General features: G+C 41.1%; 1 protein-coding gene across 1 annotated transcript in view; it reads right to left on the bottom strand.

The window, feature by feature from the left end:
- Window positions 1-932: 932 nt before the first annotated feature.
- The window catches only part of LOC115416457 (beta-1,3-N-acetylglucosaminyltransferase radical fringe-like), a 36,837-nt gene continuing 10,846 nt past the window's right edge, over window positions 933-26,923 (bottom strand). The window contains exons 3-9 of the mRNA XM_030130231.1: window positions 14,592-14,640; window positions 8,082-8,184; window positions 6,632-6,785; window positions 6,452-6,537; window positions 5,374-5,539; window positions 5,199-5,284; window positions 933-1,248 (exon numbers count right to left, since the gene is read on the bottom strand). Of these exons, the coding sequence (XP_029986091.1) occupies window positions 1,173-1,248; window positions 5,199-5,284; window positions 5,374-5,539; window positions 6,452-6,537; window positions 6,632-6,785; window positions 8,082-8,184; window positions 14,592-14,640 (720 nt within the window). The 3' untranslated portion in view covers window positions 933-1,172. The remainder of the gene's footprint in view (window positions 1,249-5,198; window positions 5,285-5,373; window positions 5,540-6,451; window positions 6,538-6,631; window positions 6,786-8,081; window positions 8,185-14,591; window positions 14,641-26,923) is intronic.

Below are 26,923 nucleotides of genomic sequence, written 5' to 3'. Positions count from 1 at the left end.
CTAAATATGACCACTTCTATTTATTAATTGAGGTAATTACAAATATTGTAGTCAATCTAATACAGGCCTCCTTCAGATAAAGTCCTGGTACCTTGTGCAGCTCAGAGTCATAAAGGCCCCGAACACTGTGAATACTGTAACATGTTCGTGTCATCGCATCCAGTAACAGATCCATATTGGGTTTAGGCTGCTGCTGCTGCTGCTGCTGCTGCTGATGATGATGATGATATTTCATTTTCCCACTGACTGATGGCAATAAGGCAACAGTCAGTGTGGATATGTCTGGATTTTATTTTGATATGAAGTCCACACCTCTTTTGCCAAGGGATGGAATTCGTTCTTCAGACTTTTTCCACAGGTTGAAGTCTATTCGTTTATCCAGATCCTGTGTTTCCTCTGTGGGACAGTGTGCACTAAAGTCTTCTGGCTCCACATGGAACCACTTCAAAAGTCATTCTTTGGTTCCATCAATATTTTCTTTACGAGTCAGATGAGTTCTAGAAAAGTACCATTATGCCGGGTTTCCACTACGTGGTACCGGCTCGACTCGACTCTGCCTTTGTGTGTTTCCATTCCATAAAAGGACCTGGAATCTGGTACCTGGTACTAGTTTTTTGGTCTCACCTCCGCTGAGGTTCCAGGACTGGGGACCAGATACTAAAAGGTGACACTGTGTAAACACTGCAGACCACTGATTGGTCAGAGTCGTCTCTGTGACCCGCCCTATTACAAAAAGCGGAAGCGGACAGTAAATATAGCGGTAGGTGAATCCACATGATGACGGTCTGTAAAACTACACCATGGCTGGAGGAGATTCAGTCTTTGGTGGCCGACATAAAAATTCAGCATGAGTTTGACGAGACAACATGCAACGAGCGAGTTTATCAGCAACTCTGAGCAGATGACACAGAAGTAATGCACCACATCGCTATGACGACCAGGTACTGTAAAGTGGGTAGTACCCTGTAATGGAAACGGTCTCAGGAACAGGACGTGGTACCAGAGTCGAGTCGAATTGGTTCCATGTAGTGGAAACGCAGCATTAGTGGTAGCTCTGTGTAAGGCCATCACTCACAGACCTCCATCGTGGGGGGGGGGGGGCTTCACCTGGTTGGGGTCACCTGCTGTTGTCAGTGGGTGGCAGTGCTGTGGGGCTCAAAGCTGAGTCAGCTTCAGTGTCTGTGTCCACCTTTGAGCTTTGGACACCAGTAAGTATCAGGATACAGAAGGCAGTGGACAGTCTTAAACCTGGAAAAGGACAACACAAGAGTCAGTGATGCAATAAGTGCGCTCTGTCAGCTCCAGGTGTTGAGTATTTAAGGTGGACGATAACAGACACAGCACTGTGGGAATGACAGGGTTAGGCTGGAAATATTCCACACTACAGCTGATCCAGTCACAACATCAATAGAATAGAATAGAAGGAATAGAATGACTTTACTGTCATTGTACAGGTACAACCAAATTAAAAAAGTGCAATCATTCTAGGTGCCATAAAAAAGGTAGAAATAATGTATATAAAAGAGTATAAAAACTAAAATAGAACAGAAAAACCCTGAGAGCATACATATCTAAAAAATATTTATGCTGTCAGGGTTTTTCTTTTCTATTTTAGTTTTTATACTCTTTTATATACATTATTTATGATAACTGATAACTCTAAGTCCCCTTTGACAAGCCCAGTGAACTCTGAGCCTGGAACAGACCTTTTCAACTGGGCTAAAAACACAAACTCCTCCTATTCTCCTTGTGTTCACCTAAGCTTACATGCATAAGTGGGTCAAAAATGACACAATAAGGTTGTTTTATTGAAATGAAAAGCTTTTCTTTCATATTCCAGGTATTCCTCAAACGTCATCAGTATTATCTCAGATGGATTATGCCTCAGTTGTTTGGTCAAATACTAATGAAAATAATTTACACAAATTGCAAGTCGCACAGAACAAAGTGGCACGAATTGTTTTGGGTTGAACAAACAGAACTAATAGAACCATAATGCACAACAGTTTGGCATGGTTAACTGTAAAATCTAGATTGAAATATTTTTTTATTATCATTTATTCATAACATTATAGCAACACAAACTCCAGAAATTTTTCACAGAAACATGTAGTTTTTTGCTGATCAACATAATTATTGTAGAAGACAAACCAGTGAACCATGGTGTGCTCTGCCTTTAGGCAGAACAAACCAGTTACAGCAAACTGTGTTTTATCGGACCATGGTTGAATGGAATGGACACCAGGGTTTGTGTTGTTGGAAAATAACAGAAAATGTTTTCAAAAGAAATTGAAACTTTTCTTGTTTACACAACAGGCATGAAATGGAAAGAGTATTGATAATATTGAAAGATGTCTTATGATTTGTATCAGACAGCTGTTGGTTGGTGAAGGAGTACAAATGTATAGAACTTATTTTGTTCATATATTTTTATTGCATTGGGCTGCTGTATATGTCCTGTGTGTGTGTGTGTGTCTGTGTGTGTGTGTGGGCGGGCATGAATGGTGTAAGATTAATGTAAATAATTAAAACTATAATGTAATGTAGAGGAGACCCCAGGAAGAATAGCAACTGACGATTCAGTTGCTATTGGGGATCTTAATAAATGAAATGAAATGTTATTGACATCCTACATGTTTTACTTACTGAGAAGGCCGCTGACTCTGTAAGCTGACACTTCCTGTATCAAGCAATTGGTTCTTTCGGTTTCCCAGATCAATTTATAAAATGCATAAGGGCACTGTATTCAACTCCAACTGCAATGATTCAAATAAACGGAGGCCTGTCTAGCCCTGTGAATCTACAAAGAACAGACAGTTTTTTGAACCCTGAGCCCAGATGATCAGAGAGGAGGAGAAGTTAGAAGGTATTATTATAAGAGGTGTTGAATATAAAATGTGTTTGTACGCAGATGACGTATCAGTAACATTACAAAATCCAGGCTCTGGTGAACCCCTGCTCATAAATGTCCTCAAAATGTCTGGATCTTTATCAGGATGAGGGCTGTGTATCGGCAAGAATCTGGAGATACGATACAAATCACAATACTAGGATCACAATACGATATATCACAATAAATCATGATACTGTTAAAAAGGCAATTCTTTTTTGTTTGTTTCTCTTTGATTATTTCCTTGAAGAATTGAATTTCAGCAGAAATCTGCACAAATACTTAACACATTTTTATTTGATTAGAGCAGGATGTAATGTTCTATCACCAAATGTTCAAACTGTTCAAACTGAAATTCTGTTTTACAGACATTCCAGTTTCAGATCCTGTTCAAATGTTCAGATTCTATTAGTTCACAACTAACATCAGAACAGGATTTTTGTGGAATCCCAACAAAGGACCTTATAACATTATTTAATAAAAGAGTTTTACATAGTAATAAATAATAGAAAAACAGGAAAACAAAAATGAACCTTCACAATATCTGCACTTGAATAAATACCTAAAAATATTGATACAGTACTTTTAACTACTGATAAAGTATTGTGAAATGAAATATCACGATATATTGCAGAACCAATATTTTATTACACCCTTAATCAGGATACTCACTTAACGTGCATAAAACACAGGCTTTTTTATTCAGTTTTACTCCCACTCCAGATTTAACTGAAACATATAAATTTAATTGGAACTTATTCCATATTCAATATCTAGGTGTGTTCTTACCAAGGGACTTGACCTCTCTTTGGTACAAAAGTTATGAAAAAACTAGTAAGAAAAAATACAAGGACTTGGACAGATGGGCTTTGTTTCCCTTAGACATCGGTGATAGAATAAAGTCAATTAAAATGGTAATCCTTCCTGAACCATTATATTTACTGATGGCTCTACCAGTAGAAGTTCCACTGAAACAATCAGAGAATGGGACATGCATATTTCTGGGTTTGTTTGGAGAACAAAAAGACCACAGATGAAGTACTTTATTTTACAGTTGCCAAGGGACAGGGGAGGCATGGCCTTACCTTGCCTTAGACATTATTACATCGCAGCCCAATTAAGACCACTAGTACTTTGGTGTAAAGAGTCTTCTACAGCCAAATGGAAAGGCATGGAGTTTTCCTCCACTGAAGTTCCATTACCTTCAATTCTTGGCTGTATGGACTGCACCAGAGCAGTCCTATAGTTGGACAATTTATGTATGTGTAGTTTAGAGCTGCAACAGATTGACTCAAAGTGATCCAACAAAATCATTCAACCACAGTTCTCCTGAATCAAAACTTTGCTTCCTTCATTTCTCTGCTGTTAAACATTGGTTCCACTGTTGTGTTTCACACGGACGCTTATTGTGACGCACAAAGAAGCTTCAATTCAGGAAAACTGCAATAGAATATTTCCCTTCAATCAATTTGAGTCGATAAATTGAATCGGGAATTTTGGATTGGCTTCAAGCACCTAATCAATTAATTGGTTGCAGCTCTAGTGTAGTTCAATTAAAATTTGGTTACAAGTGGTCAAGGCATTTGGACTTCCTAGACAAATTAGGATCCAAAACTGGCCTGTGAGTGACCCACACTTCCAACCTGCGCTGTATGACTATAGATTTAGACAGTGGGCTGAACATAGTGTAACGGGTTTCTGCAAGATGCTTTCAGAAGGACAGATGGACAGCTTTCAAAATCTTTCTCTCAAATTTGGACTTGGTAAATATGACTTTTTCAGGTCTCTCCAGCTCCACGATTACTTTGTGAAGGAAATACAGTGTTCTGTGCCAGAGACGCCTGAGGGTTCTGAGTGTGCAGCCTGTTCACCGCCGTGTTGATGATGTCACAGGTTGCGTCGGCGTTAGCAGAGGGACAGATGTATACAGCCACCACAATGGCGTGTGAGAAAAAAGCCAGTCAACTGGTCTGCCGGTCACTTCCTCACTTTTTTAATCAAAGAAACCGCATTGATGCGGTTCAAATCCTATAGCTCTATAGAAATCCAATCCATTATTATTATTATTATTATTATTATTATTATAACAAATATCACGTTGTTCAGGTTCTTCATTGTTTCATAATGGTACATTTTGGTACCTTTTCATAATTTTACTTTTATCGTGCTAATGCAAATGCAAACATGTTGATTATTCTGTGTAAGTTGTTATGTTCTCTTACTGGTGCGACCCCTGTGACATCATACTGGTGTGAATGTGGAAGTGAACTAAAACCAGTCTGACAGCCCTGGTCTCTACTGTTCTTACCTTGTGGGATCCTCTGTTAGTGAAAACCCTCCAACAAGTCCAACCACGTTCCTTGTGTTCTCAAAGCCGCCGTAGCTCAGTGTAACCTACGACAAATGCATCCCATACGCTCAGGTGAACTTCAGGGCAGAAATGAAGAAAAACCACTCTGCCATTTTTAGTTGAAAGATCAAACCTGGTCCAGGACGGTGTCTGTGGGCAGCTTCTGCAGGTTCTCCAGGTGGGAGTGGAACAGGTGAGTGTGTGTCAGCGTCACCTCCAGCAGAGCCTCAATGATGTAGCCGATGGTACAGTCATCTGGGAGACGGATTTTCTCTGCTGTGCTGATGAAATTCCCTAAACTGAAGAAAACACTCTGTCAGAGGAATATCATTTACATTTATGTTTGATAGGAGTGGGAATACACTTTATTGTCACTGTAAAAATACAACTGTACAGTGCAACAAAATGTAGTTTTTCTGCTCTGTTTCATGTTTGAAAGCAATTAAGAATAAAAATATGAAATCAGTTAAGAATAGTACTTTATAACACATGTGTAAATATAACTTTATTATACACTATATATAACTGTGTGTAACTGGGTAAAGGGTGTGTTTTGTTCTGTATTATTTTTACACATACCATAATACTGAAATTGCACATTGCACTTTTGTTTAACTAATGTGATAAGTTAAAATAAAAGTGCAATGCATTATTTATTTTTTTATTGTAGTTTCTTTGTTTCTAGTAATTCTACTAACACCAGCTGATCTGATTTTGACAGTTCTAGTTAAGTTTTCTGTGCATCAACTGCATCCATGTGTCTCCCCCTACTTCCCCCCCTTCTCCCCCAGTCTCTCTATCTTTATTGCTTTCTCTTTTTCTCTTCCTTTACCCTCTGTCTTTAACCCCAGCTGGTCCAGGCAGTTGTCCATCCTCTTCAGTCTGGGTCTGCTCCAGGTTTCTGCTGTTAAAAGGAAGTTTTTCCTTCCACTGTCTCCACTCACTAGTGTTTGCTCCTGGAGGATTCTGTTGGCTTCTGTAAATTGGCTTAGAGTCTGGTTTGGACCAACTCTATATGTAAAGTGTCATGAGAGAACTTTTGTTATGATTTGGTGCTATATAAATAAAATGTGATTGCCTGATACAATAATAATGCTGTCTGCTATTTAAATAGTGCACAAAGCTGACATAAGTGTTCATTCCTCTGGACATTCCTTTCACCACGGGGCTTCACACGGTTAGTAGTTCAAATCAGTCTGTGTATGTCCTACCTGGCCCACGGGCTCATTTTCAGGGCCAGTCCTCGGCTAATGCAGAATCCTGCTCCGCCGGTGGCGAACCAGAACCTGACGGACACCTGAAATAAGGCCAGAGTTCCATTAGAGGACTGATATGGTTATAGAACTGTCAGCTGTTGTGTCCCTCAGGTATTTGGAGTGACCATCACTGACCGATCCATCACTCTTGACCCTCTCGGCAGCCTCTATGGGGTGGTCCAGACTGGGCCGGCCCAGGTAAACGTCCTGACTGTGGTGGTATGAGGACAGCAGTTTCAGAAGGCTGGGCAGGATCACATAGTTGTCATCGTCCACATGGCAGAACCACCTGCAACACACACTCACTGAGCACTCCCAGGGGGCTACTGCCTTGTACTGTGCACTCCAAACTAGGTACAGTAGAACCTCACAGCACCACTTTAAGTTGGTCCATCACCAAGCTCGTTTTACAATTTTATTGTTTTACAAATCAATTTTTCTTGTTGAAATTAACAAATATAATTAATCTGTTCCAGCCCCCAAAAAACATCTTTTAAAAACAGCAAAAGTAGAAAGAAAAGTTAGAAAAGTTAGAAAGAAAGGAACAATTATAAAAATATAAACTGGTTTTATTAACTTATTTACCCTAAAAAAGGAGACGATCTGTGCGTGAGGAGGAGGAGGAAGAGGAAGAAGAGAAAGAGAGGAAGAGGAGGAAGAAGAAGAAGAGGAAGAAGAAGAAGAAGAAGAGGAAGAAGAAAAGGAGAGGAAGAGAAGAAGAGGAAGAAGAAGAGGAAGAAGAGGAAGAAGAAGATGAAGAAGAAGAAGGAGAGGAAGAAGAGGAAGAGGAAGAAGAGAAAGAGGAAGAAGATGAAGAAGAAGAGGAAGAAGAAGAAGGAAAGGAAGAAGAGGAAGAAGGAGGGGGAGGGGGAGGGGGAGGGGGAGGGTTATTCCCTGGAAGGAGAATCTTCAGTAAATCGTTCAGTGGTGTTTTCTCTCTCTCTTCACTTAAAGTGGAACAATGTAACTTTGACTGTTTTGGTTCTTCTTTGCTGTTTTGCAGAATTTGTCTCTATGGAGCACCCCCTACAGTTTTAAGTACATATTCACTGTCATAAAACCCACCCTTAACCCCTCCCCCTCCAACCATGTGTCTTTGTTTTAAATGAAGCAGGAGTCAAGAAGGTAAAAAAATTTAAAATGTAACCATCACAATTACTTTGAAGTTTTTTAATTAAGGTAAAAATGTTACACAGCTTGAATTCATTCTTTCTGGCCTCACTTTCATCTCTGTCCTCAATCGCAGGTGGTTTCATTAAAAACTTATCCAGAAAATTCTGCTTTGTTGTGGCTTTTTAAAATGTTCCAAAAATCCTGCAGACCACTGTCATCAAATAAAAGAGCTGCACGACCTGAACCAAATTTGTATAGATGTTTTTCAACTAAATCACAAACCTCTGTCCATTTTGCCCACACTTCTTTTAATTTACTTATACAGATGCTGACTAGTGGCAGCTGCTATGAAGCTCGCTGTTATTGCAGATTTTCACTCGTATTTCAAGACAGAAATACTGGTACGATGGTGCACTCATACTGCAATATTCTACTGTACCTATTGGGATGGAAATGTGTGTCATTGACTCACTTCTTCTGAGATTCGATGAACTTGTCGTACTCCACAGACATCTTGCAGCACAGAGCTTGTCGCGTGTGAGCTGCTGAGCAGTTGGTGTTGATGAGATTAACTCCTGTGGAGAGATGACAAAAGAAACACAAACTGAAAATTTTCAATCTGTCAAAGGTGCAGTTTGTAGGAATTCTAAGTAATTATAAAATGGCCTTGACTGTCACCAGACATTAAGGAATCCTGTTCATTTCAAATCCTGATCTCACTGACAGTAGTAGTCCAGCCAGAATATGTGCATTTGAAAAACTCAGTGTCAGCCCCCAAATGATGTTTATGATGTCATTGTGCATTTTGGTCTGAGGCTCCGCCCATCACCTGTCTGCCAATCAGAGTCAGTAGTCTTTGTTCATTCAGGTTGGCAGTTCCACTGAGCTGCAGCTGAAACATTTCTGATCACAAATGTCTGACCTGAATAAACCCAAAAGGACTGGGATTATTCCCAAAGATATCGTAACAGAGTGAGAAACAAAACAAGGATCTGTAGGAGAATTACAAACATGGAGATGACTGAAAGAGGAGAAGAATTAGAAGACCAACACCGACTCTGCCTCAGTCTGACCACCATAAGAACCACTGAGAGCCGGGACCGCCGTCTGCACCTGGTCCCAGACCGCCCACTGCACCTGGTCCCAGACCGCCGTCTGCACCTGGTCTCAGACCTTCAGTCTCTTCTCCCAGGGCCGGGCTGCAGTCTCTTCTCCTGGCCCTGGTGAAGAGACCAGGTACTGGTGTAGGACTGGTGAAGAGACCAGGTACTGGTGTAGGACTGGTGAACAGACCAGGTACTGGTGTAGGACTGGTGAAGAGACCAGGTACTGGTGTAGGACTGGTGAAGAGACCAGGTACTGGTGTAGGACTGGTGAAGAGACCAGGTACTGGTGTAGGACTGGTGAACAGACCAGGTACTGGTGTAGGACTGGTGAAGAGACCGGGTACTGGTGTAGGACTGGTGAAGAGACCGGGTACTGGTGTAGGACTGGTGAAGAGACCGGGTACTAGTGTAGGACTGGTGAAGAGACCGGGTACTGGTGTAGGACAGGTGAACAGACCGGGTACTGGTGTAGGACTGGTGAAGAGACCGGGTACTGGTGTAGGACTGGTGAACAGACCTGGTACTGGTGTAGGACTGGTGAAGAGACCTGGTACCGGTGTAGGACTGGTGAACAGACCAGGTAGTGGTGTAGGACTGGTGAACAGATCGGGTACTGGTGTAGGACTGCTGAACAGACTGGGTACTAGTGTAGGACTGGTGAAGAGACCTGGTACTGGTGTAGGACTGGTGAACGGACCGGGTACTGGTGTAGGACTGGTGAACAGACCGGGTACTGGTGTAGGACTGCTGAACAGACTGGGTACTAGTGTAGGACTGGTGAACGGACCGGGTACTGGTGTAGGACTGGTGAACAGACCGGGTACCGGTGTAGGACTGCTGAATAGACTGGGTACTAGTGTAGGACCGGTGAACAGACTGGGTACCGGTGTAGGACTGGTGAACGGACCGGGTACTGGTGTAGGACTTGTCTCTGTCCATGGTAGCTCCTTGTAGATCAGTGTTTTCTGTGGAAGTGACCTCTGCATGTAGTGCTGTGTAATCTGAAAGGGGGGATGGAGGGTGAGGGGCCGCATCTGTGGTTTGGCTGGGGGGGGGGGGGGGGGGGGGGGGATTTGGGGGTCGGTCAGTTTCTTATAATACTATTTGTGTGTGTGTGTGTGTGTGTGTGTGTGTGTGGGGGGGGGTAAGGTAGCGATCCATGCCGCTTGTACTGCGCGGAAGTAAAAGTGACAGGTAAGGCTCATTTCTCTTTTCTCTATCTCCTGAATCTTCACAAACTTTCATTTGAGTGTTCAGGACGTTTGTCCTGGACTATTATGTATTATACTGATGTAGAATCAGTCTGGTGAGGATTTTTTTAGATGAAATTTATGGAGTGGTGGACAGGATTAGTGTAAACACTAGTAGTAGACGCTCATGCTGGATCTGGACACCCCTAGTCTGGGGGGAAGAGCAGAGGATACCACACTCTACAGTATTTTGAATAGGCCCTTTTCCACCGCAGGAACTTTTGCAGGAACTTTCTATATTACCCAGAACTTTCAAAGTTCCTGGTGCATTTCCACCAAAAATTACCCCGGTAACTGACCCTCCTCCGGCCCCGAATTTACTCCGAATAAGTTCCTGGTAGGGAGGTAGTACTTTCCAGATTACCTGGAACTTTAAGGGGCGGAGCTGTGTGCTGGAGAAGGCTGAGTGGTGGACTAGACTGACAGCATTTCCACATTCTGTTCACCGCCAATATTTAACCCATTTAATTTCCACAAGCTTTGGATTTTGATAATTCAGGAAATGGACTGAAAGAGAAGCTACAACAAGTGGACGGACGACGAGGAAATTCAGACGGACTTTGAATCGCCGACACGAAACAAGCAAGTAAAAGCTGTCGGAGCCGAATATACGACACAAGCCTAAAGAAATACGAGGAAATAAGAAATTTATGCTGGATTAAAAGAAACTAAAGGAGCACAACGGTCACAGTGGATCTGACTGTCGAACAAACCAATGGTCTGAATATGACAGAAATATTCACTGTTTAGTTGGTTCCCTGCTGTAACAGCTGTCAGCAACACATCAGCTGTTTAGACAAAAGTGAAGTCCGGTTAACCTAATGCTAATGCTAATGCTAACTGGTCAACAGTCTGACACTAAACCTAAATCAGAGAACTGGATGTATTTGTGTTGTCGCTATGAGCTGAACACTGATTTATTCTGTACGTTTGTGATTTCCACCTGAAATGGACCGGACGGACTCACCTCTTTTTCTGAACCTGCAGCTCGTTTGTGTCCTGGTCCAACATCTACTGCTGTTTACAACGGCCCAGGTCAGACATGTCACATGACACATCAGACTGGTAGGAATCTGTCATCATGTGTTCTGTGATTCATTTTATCATTTTTATTACTCTTCCTGTAGGAAAGCGAAAAAGGGACCAGGACCATGGAGTTCCAGACCGCATGTCCTGGACCAGCTGGACCAGACCCTGGTCCAAAAGCCTGAACCTTTCACACGTGTTTATTTCCCTTTTAATCTCAAGGCACCTTTGTTTTGTTTCAATTTTTAATAAAAACAAATCTAACCTAATACTGTCTGTTCATTTACAAGACATCAAATATGAGTATAAGTACTTTTATCAATAATCTGCAGTTGAATTAAATGCAGGCATTTGAGTAAATCTGACTTTAGGGTTGAACCTGGACTAAATCTGTAAAACAATAGAAATGAAACAGAACCATCCATCACACTGAGAGTTAAATGTGATTTAGTTTAAGGAATGAGAAGTGGAAAATACATGTTCTACCATTTTTAAATACAAATTGAGGATCTGTAATGATGGTTAACTTCATTTCAAATGTATTCCAGATGGATTAAGTGATTCAACAACCAGTAAAATGTTAAACCCAACCCGTCCACTTCAGTTCTGTGTCATTTTATTGAACTAGAGCTGAGTTTGTGAATGGACATGAACTGGACTACAGGTCCTGGTACTGCTCCTCATACATCATCAGCCTGATTTGAATAAATTACCCTGAACTTTCGGGTGCGGTGGAAACAGTTACCAGGAACATTTTTACCCCAAGAAGTTCCTGGTAATAAAGTTCCTGGGCCTAATGTGACTGTAGTGCCAGTTTGGGCCACAGTCCTACATAAGACACCTTTAAGTCTCAATTAGTGCAGCCGTGATTAGTCAACGTGATCAACCATGAAAATTAGTCGCCAGTAATTTTTTTAGTTGACATGTCATTTGACCGCCTATTTATTTTTGATATTCCCCCCCATCTCAAACGCAGTAGGTATGCTGCAGTGACACGAGTATGCTGCGGCACCAGGGCAGTCCATGCTGACATTGGCACCTGCAGCCGCACGACCATTCCTCAGAGAGAGAAAAAGAGAAACCCCCGTCTAAGCGTCTTAAGTTTCACCCCCCCCATTCCAAGGTTATTATTGTTAATGAAAACTAACGAAATGACGAAAACTATAATCGAAAAAACATTTTCGTTACTGAAATAAATAAAAACTATAATAAAAAAAAAAAGATAACTTACTGAAACTGTATTGTGCGTTTACAAAACTAACTAAAACGGATAAAAATGATGGATAAAATTCCCTTCATTTTCGTCTTTGTCAGTGTCAGACTGATATGAAATTAATTTATTTCCCTTGAGCAATTTTAGCTTCTGTCTCCATACGACACTTTTTGGTCCGTCACTTGTGGTTTCCAGTCGTCTTCTGGTCCCCACTCTACCTGGAAACATGGAGACTAAAGTTGGGAGAAAGCAGTCCTGTCTGGGATTTATTTGAATACAACCACATAGAAAAGAGAAAAGAGACCACTAAACTACAACTAATACTAAAACTAAGCATTTAGAAAATAACAAAAACTAATAAAAACTAGCAAACCTGCTCTAAAAACTAATTAAAATGAACTGAATTAGAGAAAAAAAGTCCAAACTAAATGAAACTAAAGTAGAATGAAAAATCCAAAACTATTAGAACCTTGCCCCATTCATTCTCCACCCCAACCCCTCACTCTTAGGATTCAAAACAAAATGGACACAACAAAATAACAAACACTTGATTATTATTATTATTTTTCAAATCAGTCATTTAGATTAGTTGACTAATTGAAAAATTTGTCAAAAGATTAGTTGTTAGAAAATTAGTCATTAGCGGCAGTACTTGTCTCAGTAACTACGGTGATACCTTAAACATGCACATAAGAACATGGCTAACATGCATTTGTAAACCTGGCCTACAACAGGCACTGAAGCACAGACAGAAAAAAAATATTCAAGGCAGTTTGTGTTTTTTTTTTACCCACTTCCAAAACTTGACAATTCCATTCTTTAATCTTATTCCTGTGCTGATGGCATGTCAAAGATTGTGCCACTTCAGTGCATTTCTTTTCAAACCGCATATGCAATGGTTTCCAGTTTCAGCTCAGGTGGTGTACAGCTACAAAAACTACATTTTCTTCTCAATTCAAACATATAAAGTACACCTCTCTGCTCACTGTAACTAAATCCACAACTATTGCCAGACACTGGATTTTAAAGTCACATCCTTTCATTTGTGCAAAATTGCACATGCTGTCAGTTGGACTCAATGAAATGTGCGGCTCTAAGTGAAACTGTGGTTATGGCTTTGAAAATGGCCTTCCTTCCACTATGTTGGCACAGACACAACACATGAAACTGTGTCACCTCCAACACAGGCTTCACTTCTGGTTTGCTGTAGTCAACAGATCTGCAGAGACTCCCCCAAGCACACATGGAAGAAAAACACTGGGGCCAAAATTCCCTCATTTATTGTTGCTTGTAGGTAGGCTGACCAGGTGTTTACGAGCCACATGTGGGACAAGGAGTGTGTTTGTGTGGGACAATGTGGGACACGTAACCGTTATGTTAGAATAAAGTCTAGATTTTTAAACAATGTGCATCTTATTGTCCAGCTTATAAATATGAAGAAGAACAATTTGATTTGGTTGCACACAGTATGCATATTTTCGCACTGGGCGTTAATTTTTAGCTTTTTTTGCACAGGTTTCAACAACTTTTTTTACTTGTAAAAACAAAACAAAAAATCTACTTGTAAAAACTCAAAAAAGAAACCTCATGTTTCAAATATTGTAATTAAATACTTTTTAGAAAATCTCTTTTTTTTTTTTTTTTTTTTTTTTTATTTAAGTGCATGTTCTCAACCCTCAAAGGTAAACTAATCTATGTGGAATAAAACAAAAAGGCAGAACTGACATTAGAACAGCTGTTTCCACTTCCAAACAACTTAAAATTACTTGGACCTAAAACCTTTGTGCATCCAAACACAGAACAGTCAAACATTTAGCATTCTAACACAGTAATAAAAATAGAATAAGATAAAGGAAATATCCTGTGGAATTTGTCAAAAAAAAAAAATTTAAAAAATCCTCATACTAAACAAAAGCATATTTGTTTTTTTGTTGTCTCTCAGTTCAAACTCCAAACATAAAAATAGTTAAAGGGAATATGGATCAAATCTAACCAAACATCACAGGCATACAGTCTGTCGCTTCAAGTCATACTCGCCTCCATGAGCGATGGAGAAATAAGTTTGACATAGTTCGCAGAGTACCCTCTGTGAATCCCCCCCATAATGCTGTGCAGTCCCGCACAAAGCGGGACACCTGGTCACCCTACTTGAATTCTGTTTAAGGACATGAGCAGCTAAAATGTGAAAATCCTGTTTATTTCCATCTACTTTAATATGTACTGTATACGCATCTTTCATATCTGTTAGGAGTGCTCCATTCTTCCCTGTTACAACACGATCATTATCGTTGCCTCATCCTTTTGTCATCTCCCTGATCAGCACATGAAAACACTGAACCTCAGCTGTGAAGGCCTTTTTCAGTCCTGATCAGAGGCGTCTATCGTACCTGCGCTCAGCTGCAGCTCCTTGTCCTCCCCATCTGTGAATATGTAGGTCTGAAACAGAAAGCACAAAGGTTAGGCACTGGTATAAACTCCATCTCCTGTGAAGACCACGATGAAGAGCACCGCTGTTCTCCTGTGTTAATGGGAACATGCAGCTCTGGAACAAACACCAGATAAGACAGAGCGATGAAAACATCAGTGGAACCAACAGTGAAACAGAGGGCTGGAGAATGACAACAACAAAAAATGGAATCTGGACTTTTTCCACATCAATTACATGATTTATTCCTGATTTAAAACTAGGGCTGTAAGAAAATATCGGTTCTGCAATATGTCGTGATATTTAATTTCACAACATTGTATCGATATTAAAAAGTACTGTATCAATATTTTTGGGTATTTATTCAAATGCAGATATTGTGGAGGTTCATTTTTGTTTTTTTTACATTTTTTGTGTATATTTTATGTATTCTTATTTCACACTCTTTTATTCTGTAATGTTCGTTCCTTTGTTGGGATAGAACTAAAATCCTGTTCTGATGTTAGTTGTGAACCAATAGAATATGAACATTTGAACAGGATCTGAAACTAATGTCTGTAAAACAGAACTTCAGTTTGAACACAGGAACATTCTGTAACATAACATTAGATCCTGTTGGGATCAAATAAAAATGTGTTTAGTATTTGTGCAGATTTATGGAGTAATTCAATTCTTCAAGGAGATAATCATTTAAAAAAAAGAAACAAATAAAAAAATGCCTTTTTAACAGTATCATGATATATCGTGATATATCGTATCATGATCCTAGTATTGTGATTTGTATCGTATGGGCAGATTCTTGCCAATGCACAGCCCTATTCAAAACCCTAACCCTTACTCAGCTGTACCCCTACATGTGTGGGTGATGTCCTGATTCCAGACTGATCCACACTATGATCTACTTTTTACAGGGACTGTACAGATAAACAGAGTTTAACGGAGGAACAAATATGGACTAGTGGTTATTTCATGTAGATGTTGGTGACATATAACAGTATCAGTTCAAAATGGGTTTAGATTAAAAACAACAAAACACCTCACACACAGACTAAAACTAAAGAAACCAGAGAAAACCAGAGGAAAACTTATTATAGTTTGGTTGCAACTCTCCTACATTTTATAAGAGGTGATCAAATCTCAACAGATCATCCTTTGATTAGATCAACCAGACCTACTTCTGCAGAGGTTATTTAATCAGGAAAGATTCATCAAGATTAAAAACCTTTTAAAAGACTGATATCAGACGCCATTTATATTCCAGATACCTGAATATGCAGCATCAATAAACAACCATAACACAAAGAAACACCTGCAAGGGGGGCAATGGAAATTATTTGCTAAAAAGTATTATTATTTGTATGAGTGTACTGCCATGAACATATCTGTTGTGTATAATTCAGTTACTGCATTATGTATTTCTTGTGGTTCGATGCTAAAATTAGGAAAATTGTATTGTTTGATTCTTGTATTAAGTTAGTGGTAAAGGTGTAAAAGCACTGAGGGCTAAATTAAGTTTATATTAAATAAGTTTAGACTTCTTCCTACTCCTTTTCGACCATGAAAACTTCAGACTTGTATGTGCCTAAAGATAGATTCTGTTCATTTAAATGTTATTTTGTTTTTGTCTAAATTTGCTTTGTTTGGTTTTATTTTGTTTCTTTGCATGTTTGAAATAAATAAATAAAATAAATTTCCGTCATATAGGGTGCCACTGTTTGACAATGATTGGACAAACATTCATAATGAATATACTGGACTTAACATATAGGCTGCATTTTCTTGTGCAAGAAAGTTCTTCAGTGCAAAAGAGTTTTTAAGATTTGCACAAAGCAAAAACTGAAATTCAACTCAAAGATACAGTGCTAAATATTTTTGAGTGTCACTGGGACATGAAAAAGATTCCATGACCACCAAACTAGCATTTCAAATCCATTCTGTTGAACTCCAAATGAACATGCACTGTATTTTAGTTACAGATTTTATTCCTAATTATGTTTGAAATTAAGTTTATCATCATCGTCGTCACAACTGAAATGCGGAGTTCATTGCTGCCGCTTTACATCAGGTTGGCTCTTATTCAACAGGAGATAAAACATAGAAGCAGAAACAAGTGAAAAAGTAGGTGGAACTTACTAATGCCCCTGGTCGGTCGCACAGCACTTTGCCCCTCCCACTCACTGACACCCTGCCTACCCAGGGATGCATTTTGAGTTTTAACTTTCAGTCTTTTCAAACACTTTCCCAAAATTTGTACAAAAGTGCCAAAATTGAGAGGACAAAGGCACATGAAAGAACATGTGAAATTTGAAAAGAATAGTGTCAGAGAAATTAGGTGGACAAAAAGCACGGATGGACGGACAGAATTCCTGGTATATCTATACATTACAGTTTTCCAAACACAACATTTGTAGCTGAGGTCTAGGCCTGTGTATACGGCAGCAAAGTGAACTAGTCTGACGCCCATAAATAACTGTCATCTGTTCATGTGAGGGCTCCACTCATCACACATTCAGACACATTTATACGTCAGTGGGAGCAGTTTGTAGTTTTACACGTCCTTTAAATGGGGGGGGGGGTGCTTTTTACTGACTCCAGGCTTGTAAGACTATATATGGAGGTTAACACTAACACAGGGTCCGTTCAGGGCACACATGGATCAGAACCAGTGGGAGCCCAGCTGATGGGGACTTGGAATCTGTCCACGTCCTCAGATGGGGGACGTCTGTGGTCAAGTACTGGTGCAGTTAAACATCCACGTCTTGTGTCCACAGTGAGGCTCTTTGTTTGTCACAGGGACTTACTAATCGCTCTAACAGCTCTCCACATGGAGCCGCTCACACAACACCCTGTGTTCAATATGTAAACTTTATATGTGCTACTTGAGACCACTTTAACGCCCCCCCCAGTGCACGGGTCGACCAGCTTTATTATCTAAAGATCCTTTTTTTTTTTTTTCTTTTTTTCTGGGCTCAGCTGGCTGACAGGCAGCTGTCTGTACCGATAAGGCACAGCCCACACCAGCTGTACTCCCAGTCATCATTGTCCATTTTTCTGACACCTTTGCTTGTGTATCCTCTTTTATTTGGACATTTTACCAGGGAGTATCTCACACTACTTTTTTTTTTTTTTTTCTACTTGTCTTGTCCTGCGTCCTAACAGCAGAATGGTAGTCTGGTTCCTTTTGGTGCTGAACAAATTTGCTTTGCCAAGGGTAACTTCATAAAGTATATGAAGCGCCCTTTGATATTCTACTGTGTTTATTATGAGTTTAGTTGAACCACATTTCGATGCCGGACCTGACATGGGGGGTGGGGGTGGGGGGGTAGAAGAAAGGGAGAAAACAAGAGAGAAGAAGGTGGAGAAGACCCTCACAAGAAAGTATCAACAATACAAACAGCAACAACCATGGAGACAATTATAATGGTGACAATAACTACAACCAGAACTGAGTAAACTGGGCAGAAGAGAGAGAAAAAAAACAAAACAAACAAAACTACAAAAAAAAAACAAAAAAAACAACACAACAATGAGATACATAAGACCTATGAAATGAAGAATATAAGAAAGCATGGACAAAATGTCGTATACCACGTTCGCACAAATAATACCTATAACAAATAATCCCAGAAACAAATCCACACCACATCAGTTGTTCTCATTCATCTGCTGTGACAGAGTGAACCAGGCAAACAGACTGAGGTGAAGAACACACACATGCAACCGCAACCGCCCCCCCCTCCAAGGATCAGGGACCGACCCAGAGGGCCCCAAGGCCCGGCCATCCAGCAGACACCACAGAAAGGGGGGATCCAGCACTCCCCCCCCCCCCGAGAGGCAACAGTGTGCCCGCCCCGAAGATGGTCGAGGGAGGCCCCCACCAGAGGCCCCACAGCAGCCGAAAACAGGCCCCAGGAGGCCAGGGACGCCAGCCGCCACCCCCCCGCCGGGGGCCGGCCACCCAGGGGCAGGCAAGGCGCCAGTCCCTGAGCCCCATGAGCCCAGGAGCCACCCGTTTCCCCGGGCAGGGGTCCCACCCAGCACACCGGGCGGCCAGGCCAGCCCAGACACCCACCCGCTGCAGGCCAGTGTGCACCCCGATGCCACAGCCAAGCGCACTGGGGGCCTGGAGGCCCATCCCCCCACCCCACCAAGTCGAACCCTAGGGTTCGATCGAACCCAGGTTAAGAACCACTGCTCTGAGTGTTAGGAGGCCGGTGGGAGGTGCCGTGGGGCTACGGGTCAGTAGTGGTCCCTCAGAGTGGGGGTCTGGACTGCCCTGCTCTGGGGGCGGTTTAGTGTTTGTCCCGGTTGGGGTGGGGGTGGACCCGATGCCGGGGTTGCCCTGTGGTGGTGGGGCGGGGGGCTCCGGGTTGGGCCTGGGACGGTGGTCGGGTGGGTGGGCTGCTCAGGGGTTCGGTGAGTCAGTCTCAGGGGTTCAGCGGAGGTCAAGACACACACTCGACAACAGCAGAAGTCACACTGATTTGCAGTAAATATTCATTATTATTGTAGCCTGATGGAAATTAGGTGATGGGTGTGTGTTAAAATGTGTGAATGCGCATATGAAACTGGTGGGGTTCAGTACCTCCAACAAGGTTAAGAACCACCGACTCAGAGTGATGTGATAGAGCTAATCACAGGGGTCCAGAGAGAATGAGACTGGTCCAGACAGAATGAGACTGGTCCAGACTGGATCAGACTGGTCCAGTTGATTGGTTCAGAGGCAGATATTGTCTCATTACTGATGTGATCTAATAGAAGGTTCCTAAACTGGTTCATGCTCAGATTGGCTTTTGTTTTCCAGTTCACAAGAATAGTTTTCTTTGCGATACATAAAGCAGTGAGGACCATGTGTGAGGTGTTAGTATCCATGTTGGTGTGGCCCAGGTCACCTAGTAAACACAGTGTGGGGTGGGCTGGAATACTGCATCTGACCCATGTTGACAGGTCCTCACAGACCTGAAGCCAAAACCTCTGGACGGGTGCACATTGCCACAAGGCGTGTATGTAGTTAACAGTTATCTGTGCACTGTGAGCAGATGTTTGACTGTGTGAGACCCATCTTGAACATCCTTTGTCCTGTAGAATGAATTCTGTGAAGAATTTTGAACTGAATTAGTTGTAAATTCGGGTTTTTAATCATTTTAAAAGTATTTGAACATATTTGTGACCATGACTTTTGATCAAAATCACTGGCTAAATCTGTCTCCTATTTTGAAGTCGGTAGGTAGATGAAGTCATCTGTTTTAGCATTAAGCCGATAGATTTTGGATAGTAGCTTTGGGGTGCTGAGGTTCAAAAATTCTTCCACCTTGATTGGTAGTTGCAGGTTTAACTGGTTAGGGGTATATTTCTTACCTATAATAGATCTGATTTGGTGATTTTCAAAAAAATTTGGTGCTGCTAATCCCATGTTGTGAAGTGAGCATATCAAATGGTACAAAGTTTCCGTCCACTATGATATTTTCTAAATGTGTTATTCCTTTGTCCTTCCACTGAGTAAAGTTTATAATTTTTTTATTTTGCAAGATGTCAGGGTTGTTCCAGATGGGTGTCCGCTTACATGGAATGAGTGAACATTTGTTTATTTTCAGAAATTCCCACCAGGCTGTCAGAGTGGAGCTGATGTTCACACTTCTGTAACATTTATGATGCTTAACGGTTGAACTAATGAATGGTAAGTCCGAGATTGCTAGATCATCACACATTGCTTGCTCTATATCTAGCCATGGCTCATCTAGATAACTAGGTTTGAGCCATTTGCAGATATACTGTAGCTTATTGGCTAGGAAATATTGGCCAAAGTTGGGAAGGTCTAAACCGCCCCTGTCTTTGGTCTGCTGTAATGTATTTAGACTTATACATGATGGTTTGTTTTCCCCAGGGAATTTAGATATGTGTGAGTCCAGTGACTTGAACCAACTAGAGGATGGTTTGATGGGTATCATGGAAAATAAATAGTTAATTTTAGGTAAAATCATCATTTTGACGGTGGCAACTCTCCCCATGAGTGAAATGGGTAATCGCCTCCACCGCAGAAGATCATCCTCTGTTGTTTTCAAGAGTTGAACATAGTTCAGTTTTATTAGTTCTGACAACCTGGGTGAAATATTTATACCTAGATATCTAATATTTCCTGAATGTACTGTAATATTGGGCACACCTTGAAAGTGACAGTTAATAGGCAGAGCTGTGGTCTTAGTCCAGTTAATGGAGTAATCCGATATTGATGAATAGTGATTACCTCCGCCAAGGAGGTTATGTTTTTGCCAGGGTTTGTTTGTCTGTTTGTCTGTCTGTCTGTTTGTCTGTCCGTTAGTGTGCAACATAACTCAAAAAGTTATGGACAGATTTGGATGAAATTTTCAGGGTTTGTTGGAAATGGGATAAGGAAGAAATGATTAAATTTTGGTGGTGATCGGGGGTGGGGGGGCCCACGGGGGGGGGGGGGGCACTGATCGTTAGTGTGCAACATAACTCAAAAAGTTATGGACAGATTTGGATGAAATTTTCAGGGTTTGTTGGAAATGGGATAAGGAAGAAATGATTACATTTTGGTGGTGATCGGGGGTGGGGGGGCCCACGAGGGGGGGCCACTGATCGTTAGTGTGCGACATAACTCAAAAAGTTATGGACAGATTTGGATGAAATTTTCAGGGTTTGTTGAAAATGGGATGAGGAAGAAATGATTAAATTTTGGTGGTGATCGGGGGTGGGGGGGCCCACGGGGGGGGGGGGGGCACTGATCGTTAGTGTGCAACATAACTCAAAAAGTTATGGACAGATTTGGATGAAATTTTCAGGGTTTGTTGGAAATGGGATAAGGAAGAAATGATTACATTTTGGTGGTGATCGGGGGTGGGGGGGCCCACGAGGGGGGGCCACTGATCGGTAGTGTGCGACATAACTCAAAAAGTTATGGACAGATTTGGATGAAATTTTCAGGGTTTGTTGGAAATGGGATAAGGAAGAAATGATTACATTTTGGTGGTGATCGGGGGTGGGGGGGCCACTGATCGTTAGTGTGCAACATAACTCAAAAAGTTATGGACAGATTTGGATGAAATTTTCAGGGTTTGTTGGAAATGGGATGAGGAAGAAATGATTAAATTTTGGTGGTGATCGGGGGTGGGGGGGCCCACGGGGGGGGGGGGGGGGGGGCACTGATCGTTAGTGTGCAACATAACTCAAAAAGTTATGGACAGATTTGGATGAAATTTTCAGGGTTTGTTGGAAATGGGATAAGGAAGAAATTATTACATTTTGGTGGTGATCGGGGGTGGGGGGGGCCACTGATCAGCCTTGGCGGAGGTCTGCGCTCTCCGAGTGCTTCTAGTTTATAAGTGTGATCGTCTGGTACAGAGATGCTTGTGAGTTCTGGAGAAAAAGTACTACATCATCAGCATAAAGACTTATTTTGTGATCTATATTCCTGGTACGGATTCCTTTTATTTCATCCTGTTGTCTAATGGCAGCTGCTAAAGATTCAACTAGAAGCACTCGGAGAGCGCAGACCTCCGCCAAGGCTGATCAGTGGGCCCCCCCGTGGGCCCCCCCGCCCCCGAATACCACCAAAATTTAATCATTTCTTCCTTATCCCATTTCCAACAAACCCTGAAAATTTCATCCAAATCTGTCCATAACTTTTTGAGTTATGTTGCACACTAACAATCAGTGGCCCCCCCTGTGGGCCCCCCCACCCCCGATCACCACCAAAATTTAATCATTTCTTCCTTATCCCATTTCCAACAAACCCTGAAAATTTCATCCAAATCTGTCCATAACTTTTTGAGTTATGTTGCACACTAACAATCAGTGGCCCCCCCTGTGGGCCCCCCCACCCCCGATCACCACCAAAATTTAATCATTTCTTCCTTATCCCATTTCCAACAAACCCTGAAAATTTCATCCAAATCTGTCCATAACTTTTTGAGTTATGTTGCACACTAACGGACAGACAAACAAACAGACAGACAAACAAACAAACAAACCCTGGCAAAAACATAACCTCCTTGGCGGAGGTAATAAAGATGGCAAAAAGTGAGGGGGAGAGTGGGCAGCCCTGTCTGGTGCCTCTGTGCAGACTGAAGCTTGGAGAAGTTTGATCATTGGTCCTCACGCATGCTTGAGGGTTCTTATACAATATACTAATCCAGTCAATGAAAGATGGTCCAAATCCAAACTTTTTTAATGTTGTAAATAGAAATTTCCAGTTTACCCGGTCGAATGCTTTTTCTGCATCGAGAGAAAAAAATATGGTTTCAGATTATGTATGTTAGAATAATCTATGAGGTTAATTAATCTGCACGCGTTAGTTGAAGAGTGCCTTCCTTTAATAAAACCTGTTTGATCTGGATGGATTATTAAAAGACTTGTTTTCTCTATTTTTCTGGCCAGAGCTTTACGGATTATTTTTAGATCTACACTGATTAGTGAGATTGGGCGGTAACTGGATGGGAATGTGGGCTCTTTTCCTGGTTTTAATAATACAGTAATGTTAGCTATGTTCATATTTGTGGGTATGTCGTTTTTCTCCTTTATTTCTAATATCATTTTGTAGAAAGTAGGTGCCAGAATAGTCCAGAATTCTTTGTAGAATTCTGCTGGAAAACCATCTGGACCTGGGGCTTTATTATTGGGCATATGTTGAAGAGCTTCTTGGAGTTCACCAACAGACAGAGGTGAGTCCACAGATGTTCTCTGATCCTGTTGTAATGTTGGCAGATTGATGTTGCTGAAAAACTGATCAATATTATCATCTGATGGGTCTATTTGTGATGTGTATAATGCTTTATAGAAATCCCTGAAAGTGTTATTTATTTTGTCAGGGTCATGGCTAATGTTTCCAGCTGGATCTTTAACGGAGTAACCAGTTGTTTTCTCTTTATTTGTTTTTAGTTGATTCGCCAAAAATTTCCCAGATTTGTTGCTATGTTCAAAGTTCTCCAAGTGAAGCCTTTGCACCAAGAATTGCGTTTTCTTATTTATTATTTCATTCAGTTCCAGTTTAGCTTTCCTTATACTGTTTAGCGTGTGCTCATCTGGCGTGGCAGAGTAGGCCTCCTCTAATGATTTAATTTGACCTTCTAGCTCCAATATTTTTGAGGCCTCTTTCTTTTTCTTATGAGAGGAGAAGGAGATTATTTTCCCACACATTACTGCCTTTCCCGCCTCCAAGAGGTCACACGCTGATGTTCTTGGTAACTCGTTGTTTTCTATGTATTCGGACCATTCTCTTTTAAAGTAGCTGATAAACTCAGGATCTTTAAGTAATGATGTATTAAATCTCCAGTTACAAGTTGGTGACTTGATGTTCTTATGAACCAGAGTGAGTGACACTGGTGCATGGTCGCTGACGGTGACAGGATGAATTTTGGTTTCAGATATATCACTCATCAGCGAGCTGCTAGTAAGGAAGTAATCTAATCTAGAATAAGAGTGGTGGACTGAGGAGAAGGTGTATTCCCTGACAAGGGGATGGTGAGAGCGCCAAGCATCGCAAAGACCAACATCCGTCATGTATTGTTTAACAACTTCTGAGGATTGGTCATGTCTGATATTTCCAGTTGGACTTAGCCTGTCAACTCCTGGGTCCAGAACTGTGTTGAAGTCCCCTCCAATAATGAATGTGCAATCTGAGTGATCATAGAGTGATGTGAAAAAAGGAGGGGTCGTCAACATTTGGTCCATATAAGTTTGTAATACATAACTTAACATTTTGAACTGATAATTTAACTATAATAAATCTGCCCTCTGGATCTGTGATTATGCTGTCAATGTCAAACTTTAATCTCCTGTTGATGAGGGTTGCCACGCCTCTCTGCCTCGAATTGAAACATGCTGAGTATACATGTGGAAACTGTGCTGTATGAAGTGTGTCTATAGATGTCTGTGATAAGTGAGTTTCCTGTAGTAAGACAATATCTGCCTTTAAATCCTGCAGTTGATTGAAAATCTTGGTTCTCTTCACCCTGGTACCAGCTCCATGCACATTCCAGGAGACAAACTTCAGTGTACCCATGATCCGATTGGCGTTAGTTATATTTGATGCATGCAGATGTGTTGAAATCCCACATGCGATACGTGTGTGTGTTGTGTGGGCTGTGGAGACATGAAATTGTGCATCCATGTATTTTCTAACATCCATCTACCTCTGTTCTGGTTAAAACATGCATATAACGTGAAGTTGTCCTTACACATGAAAATGTGAGGGAAAGAAAAAGTGAAAGGAAAGGGGAGTGAGAGATATATAAAATAAAAAGAGAAAAAAACACATCGCCGTTGTGCGTGTGTGACGTGGAGACAGGCAGCGCATTAGTGACATGTCACTGATTTACACTGACATTAATGTTAGTTCAATACCTTATTGCCCTTAAGTCCGTGTGTATATGTGGGTAAACTTGTACTTCTCCTTATTAGTAGAGCCAAGGGCTGGTGTTCTGGCGCCAGGTTTTGTTTCCAATCCGCTGCAAATTCATGACAGAAGACTGCAGAGTGGTTATCGCTGTGGATAAACTATTTGTCAACGGTCAGTTATATCAGGACCAGAACACCACCCCTTGGCTCCACTAAAGATCCATTTTTGACTTGAAAAAGAAGAAATCACTGCTCTGCTGTGATTAGTTTGATTAACTTTATTAATTACGATTATGTAGTTGTTTGGTGCATTTACGAAATTACAATAAAGACAATTTATTGGGGTGTGCCATTTCCTAAACAAACAATAGCCTACACTGTGTAATTTAGAAAAAGCTGTACCTTCATGTATATAGGCTTAATTCTGATGAATATCTTGTATTGAATGTAGCAAAAACAAAAATATGTAGTGCTGGATATTGATATCACAGAAGACATGTGGAGGGAAATTTGGAATGCAGGCAAAAAAATTACTATCTGCAATCGTTCTTGGGCTTTCCAACTTAAACTGCCACATAGAGCCCACTTGGCGCCAAACCATATATCTAAATTTAAAGTAGACTCTCCTCCACAGTATTCTAAATGTAGAATATATGAAGGCAGCCTCACACATTGTCTCTGGTCATGCCCCAACATTCAGGGATACTGGTAGTCTGTCCTACTGGAAATTTGAAAAATTCTCAAAACCCACATTGATTTTGATCCCCTATTTCTTCTCTTTGACTTACCAAATAGGTGTATCAGTAACAAACATAATAAGAAACTATATAATATTTTAACACTCTGTGCCTGAAAGAATATACTACTACACTGGACTTGTGATAAACCCCCTTCTGTTTCTGGATGGAGGAAGCTGATCCTGGAGCACATTGGAGCACTGGACTTTTTGACATGTTTAGCACACTCTAGGATCGACATATTCAGTCACATTTGGAAACCCTTCCTGGACTATACTGAGGGAAATGTGTCCTCAATTCTTTCTTGAGCTTTCATCTGCTCTTGAATGAACTTTTTGTTGTATTGTATAGATATGAATGTGATGACAATCTGTCTCTGTCCTGACTGTGAAACTCTATTTCAGTTTTGACTGTGGTGTTGAGCTGTTTTATTTTGTTTTGTGTTGTTTTTAAAAATGAAACTTTAATAAATGTATTCTTAAATATATATGTAGTGTGACATGCATTTTGGTTGATATACTGCCAAAAATTATTTGATTCTGCATATAACCTGCACATTTAACAGATGGACAGTGTTACAATGGATTTATTCCCACAACAATGTCAAACATTAATGATTCATTCAGTTCATTTAAAAAAAGTTCCTTATGTTTTTTGACAAAGCAACAGGGAGCCATAAAGAAGTTAAAGGGCTACATCTGGCCCTGGAGTCATGGGCTGGAGACCCCTTGCCTAGTGAATGAAAACTAATTGTGTTCAGTCAGGGTGATATGGTGACTAATACTACTACTAATAATAATACTACTTGTGTTTTTTATGCTGCTTTTGTTGTGTTACTTTCACAACAGTCTACAACCCCTCCTGGAGCCTCTTCTACACTTCTAACCATACAACTGTACACTGTAGTTGGTAAACAGCTAGAACAGTTGGCTGAACTTTCAGCTGTTCCAGTCTAACCCTGGGTTAACCTTGGAGTGTGTTAAGTACATCATGGAAATATATTTGTATTTCAATAGGCACCAGGATTAACATGCACTATTCTACTGCACCTACAGACAAAAACAAGCTTGCTTGAGATAAACCTTCAAGGAAAACTAGTCCAAAATATGTCTCCACCAAAACAAGGCATAAATGTGTTTTGTCAGGGTGTGCTGGGTTAGTCTGGGTGTGTATGAATGTAGTGCTGTATGATGGGGTGGGG

The sequence above is a fragment of the Sphaeramia orbicularis genome, unplaced genomic scaffold, assembly GCF_902148855.1.
Source record: "Sphaeramia orbicularis unplaced genomic scaffold, fSphaOr1.1, whole genome shotgun sequence".
In the NCBI taxonomy this organism is placed as follows: domain Eukaryota; kingdom Metazoa; phylum Chordata; class Actinopteri; order Kurtiformes; family Apogonidae; genus Sphaeramia; species Sphaeramia orbicularis.
The sequence above is the reverse complement of the archived record's forward strand: the minus strand, read 5'-3'. Positions and strand labels throughout refer to the sequence as shown.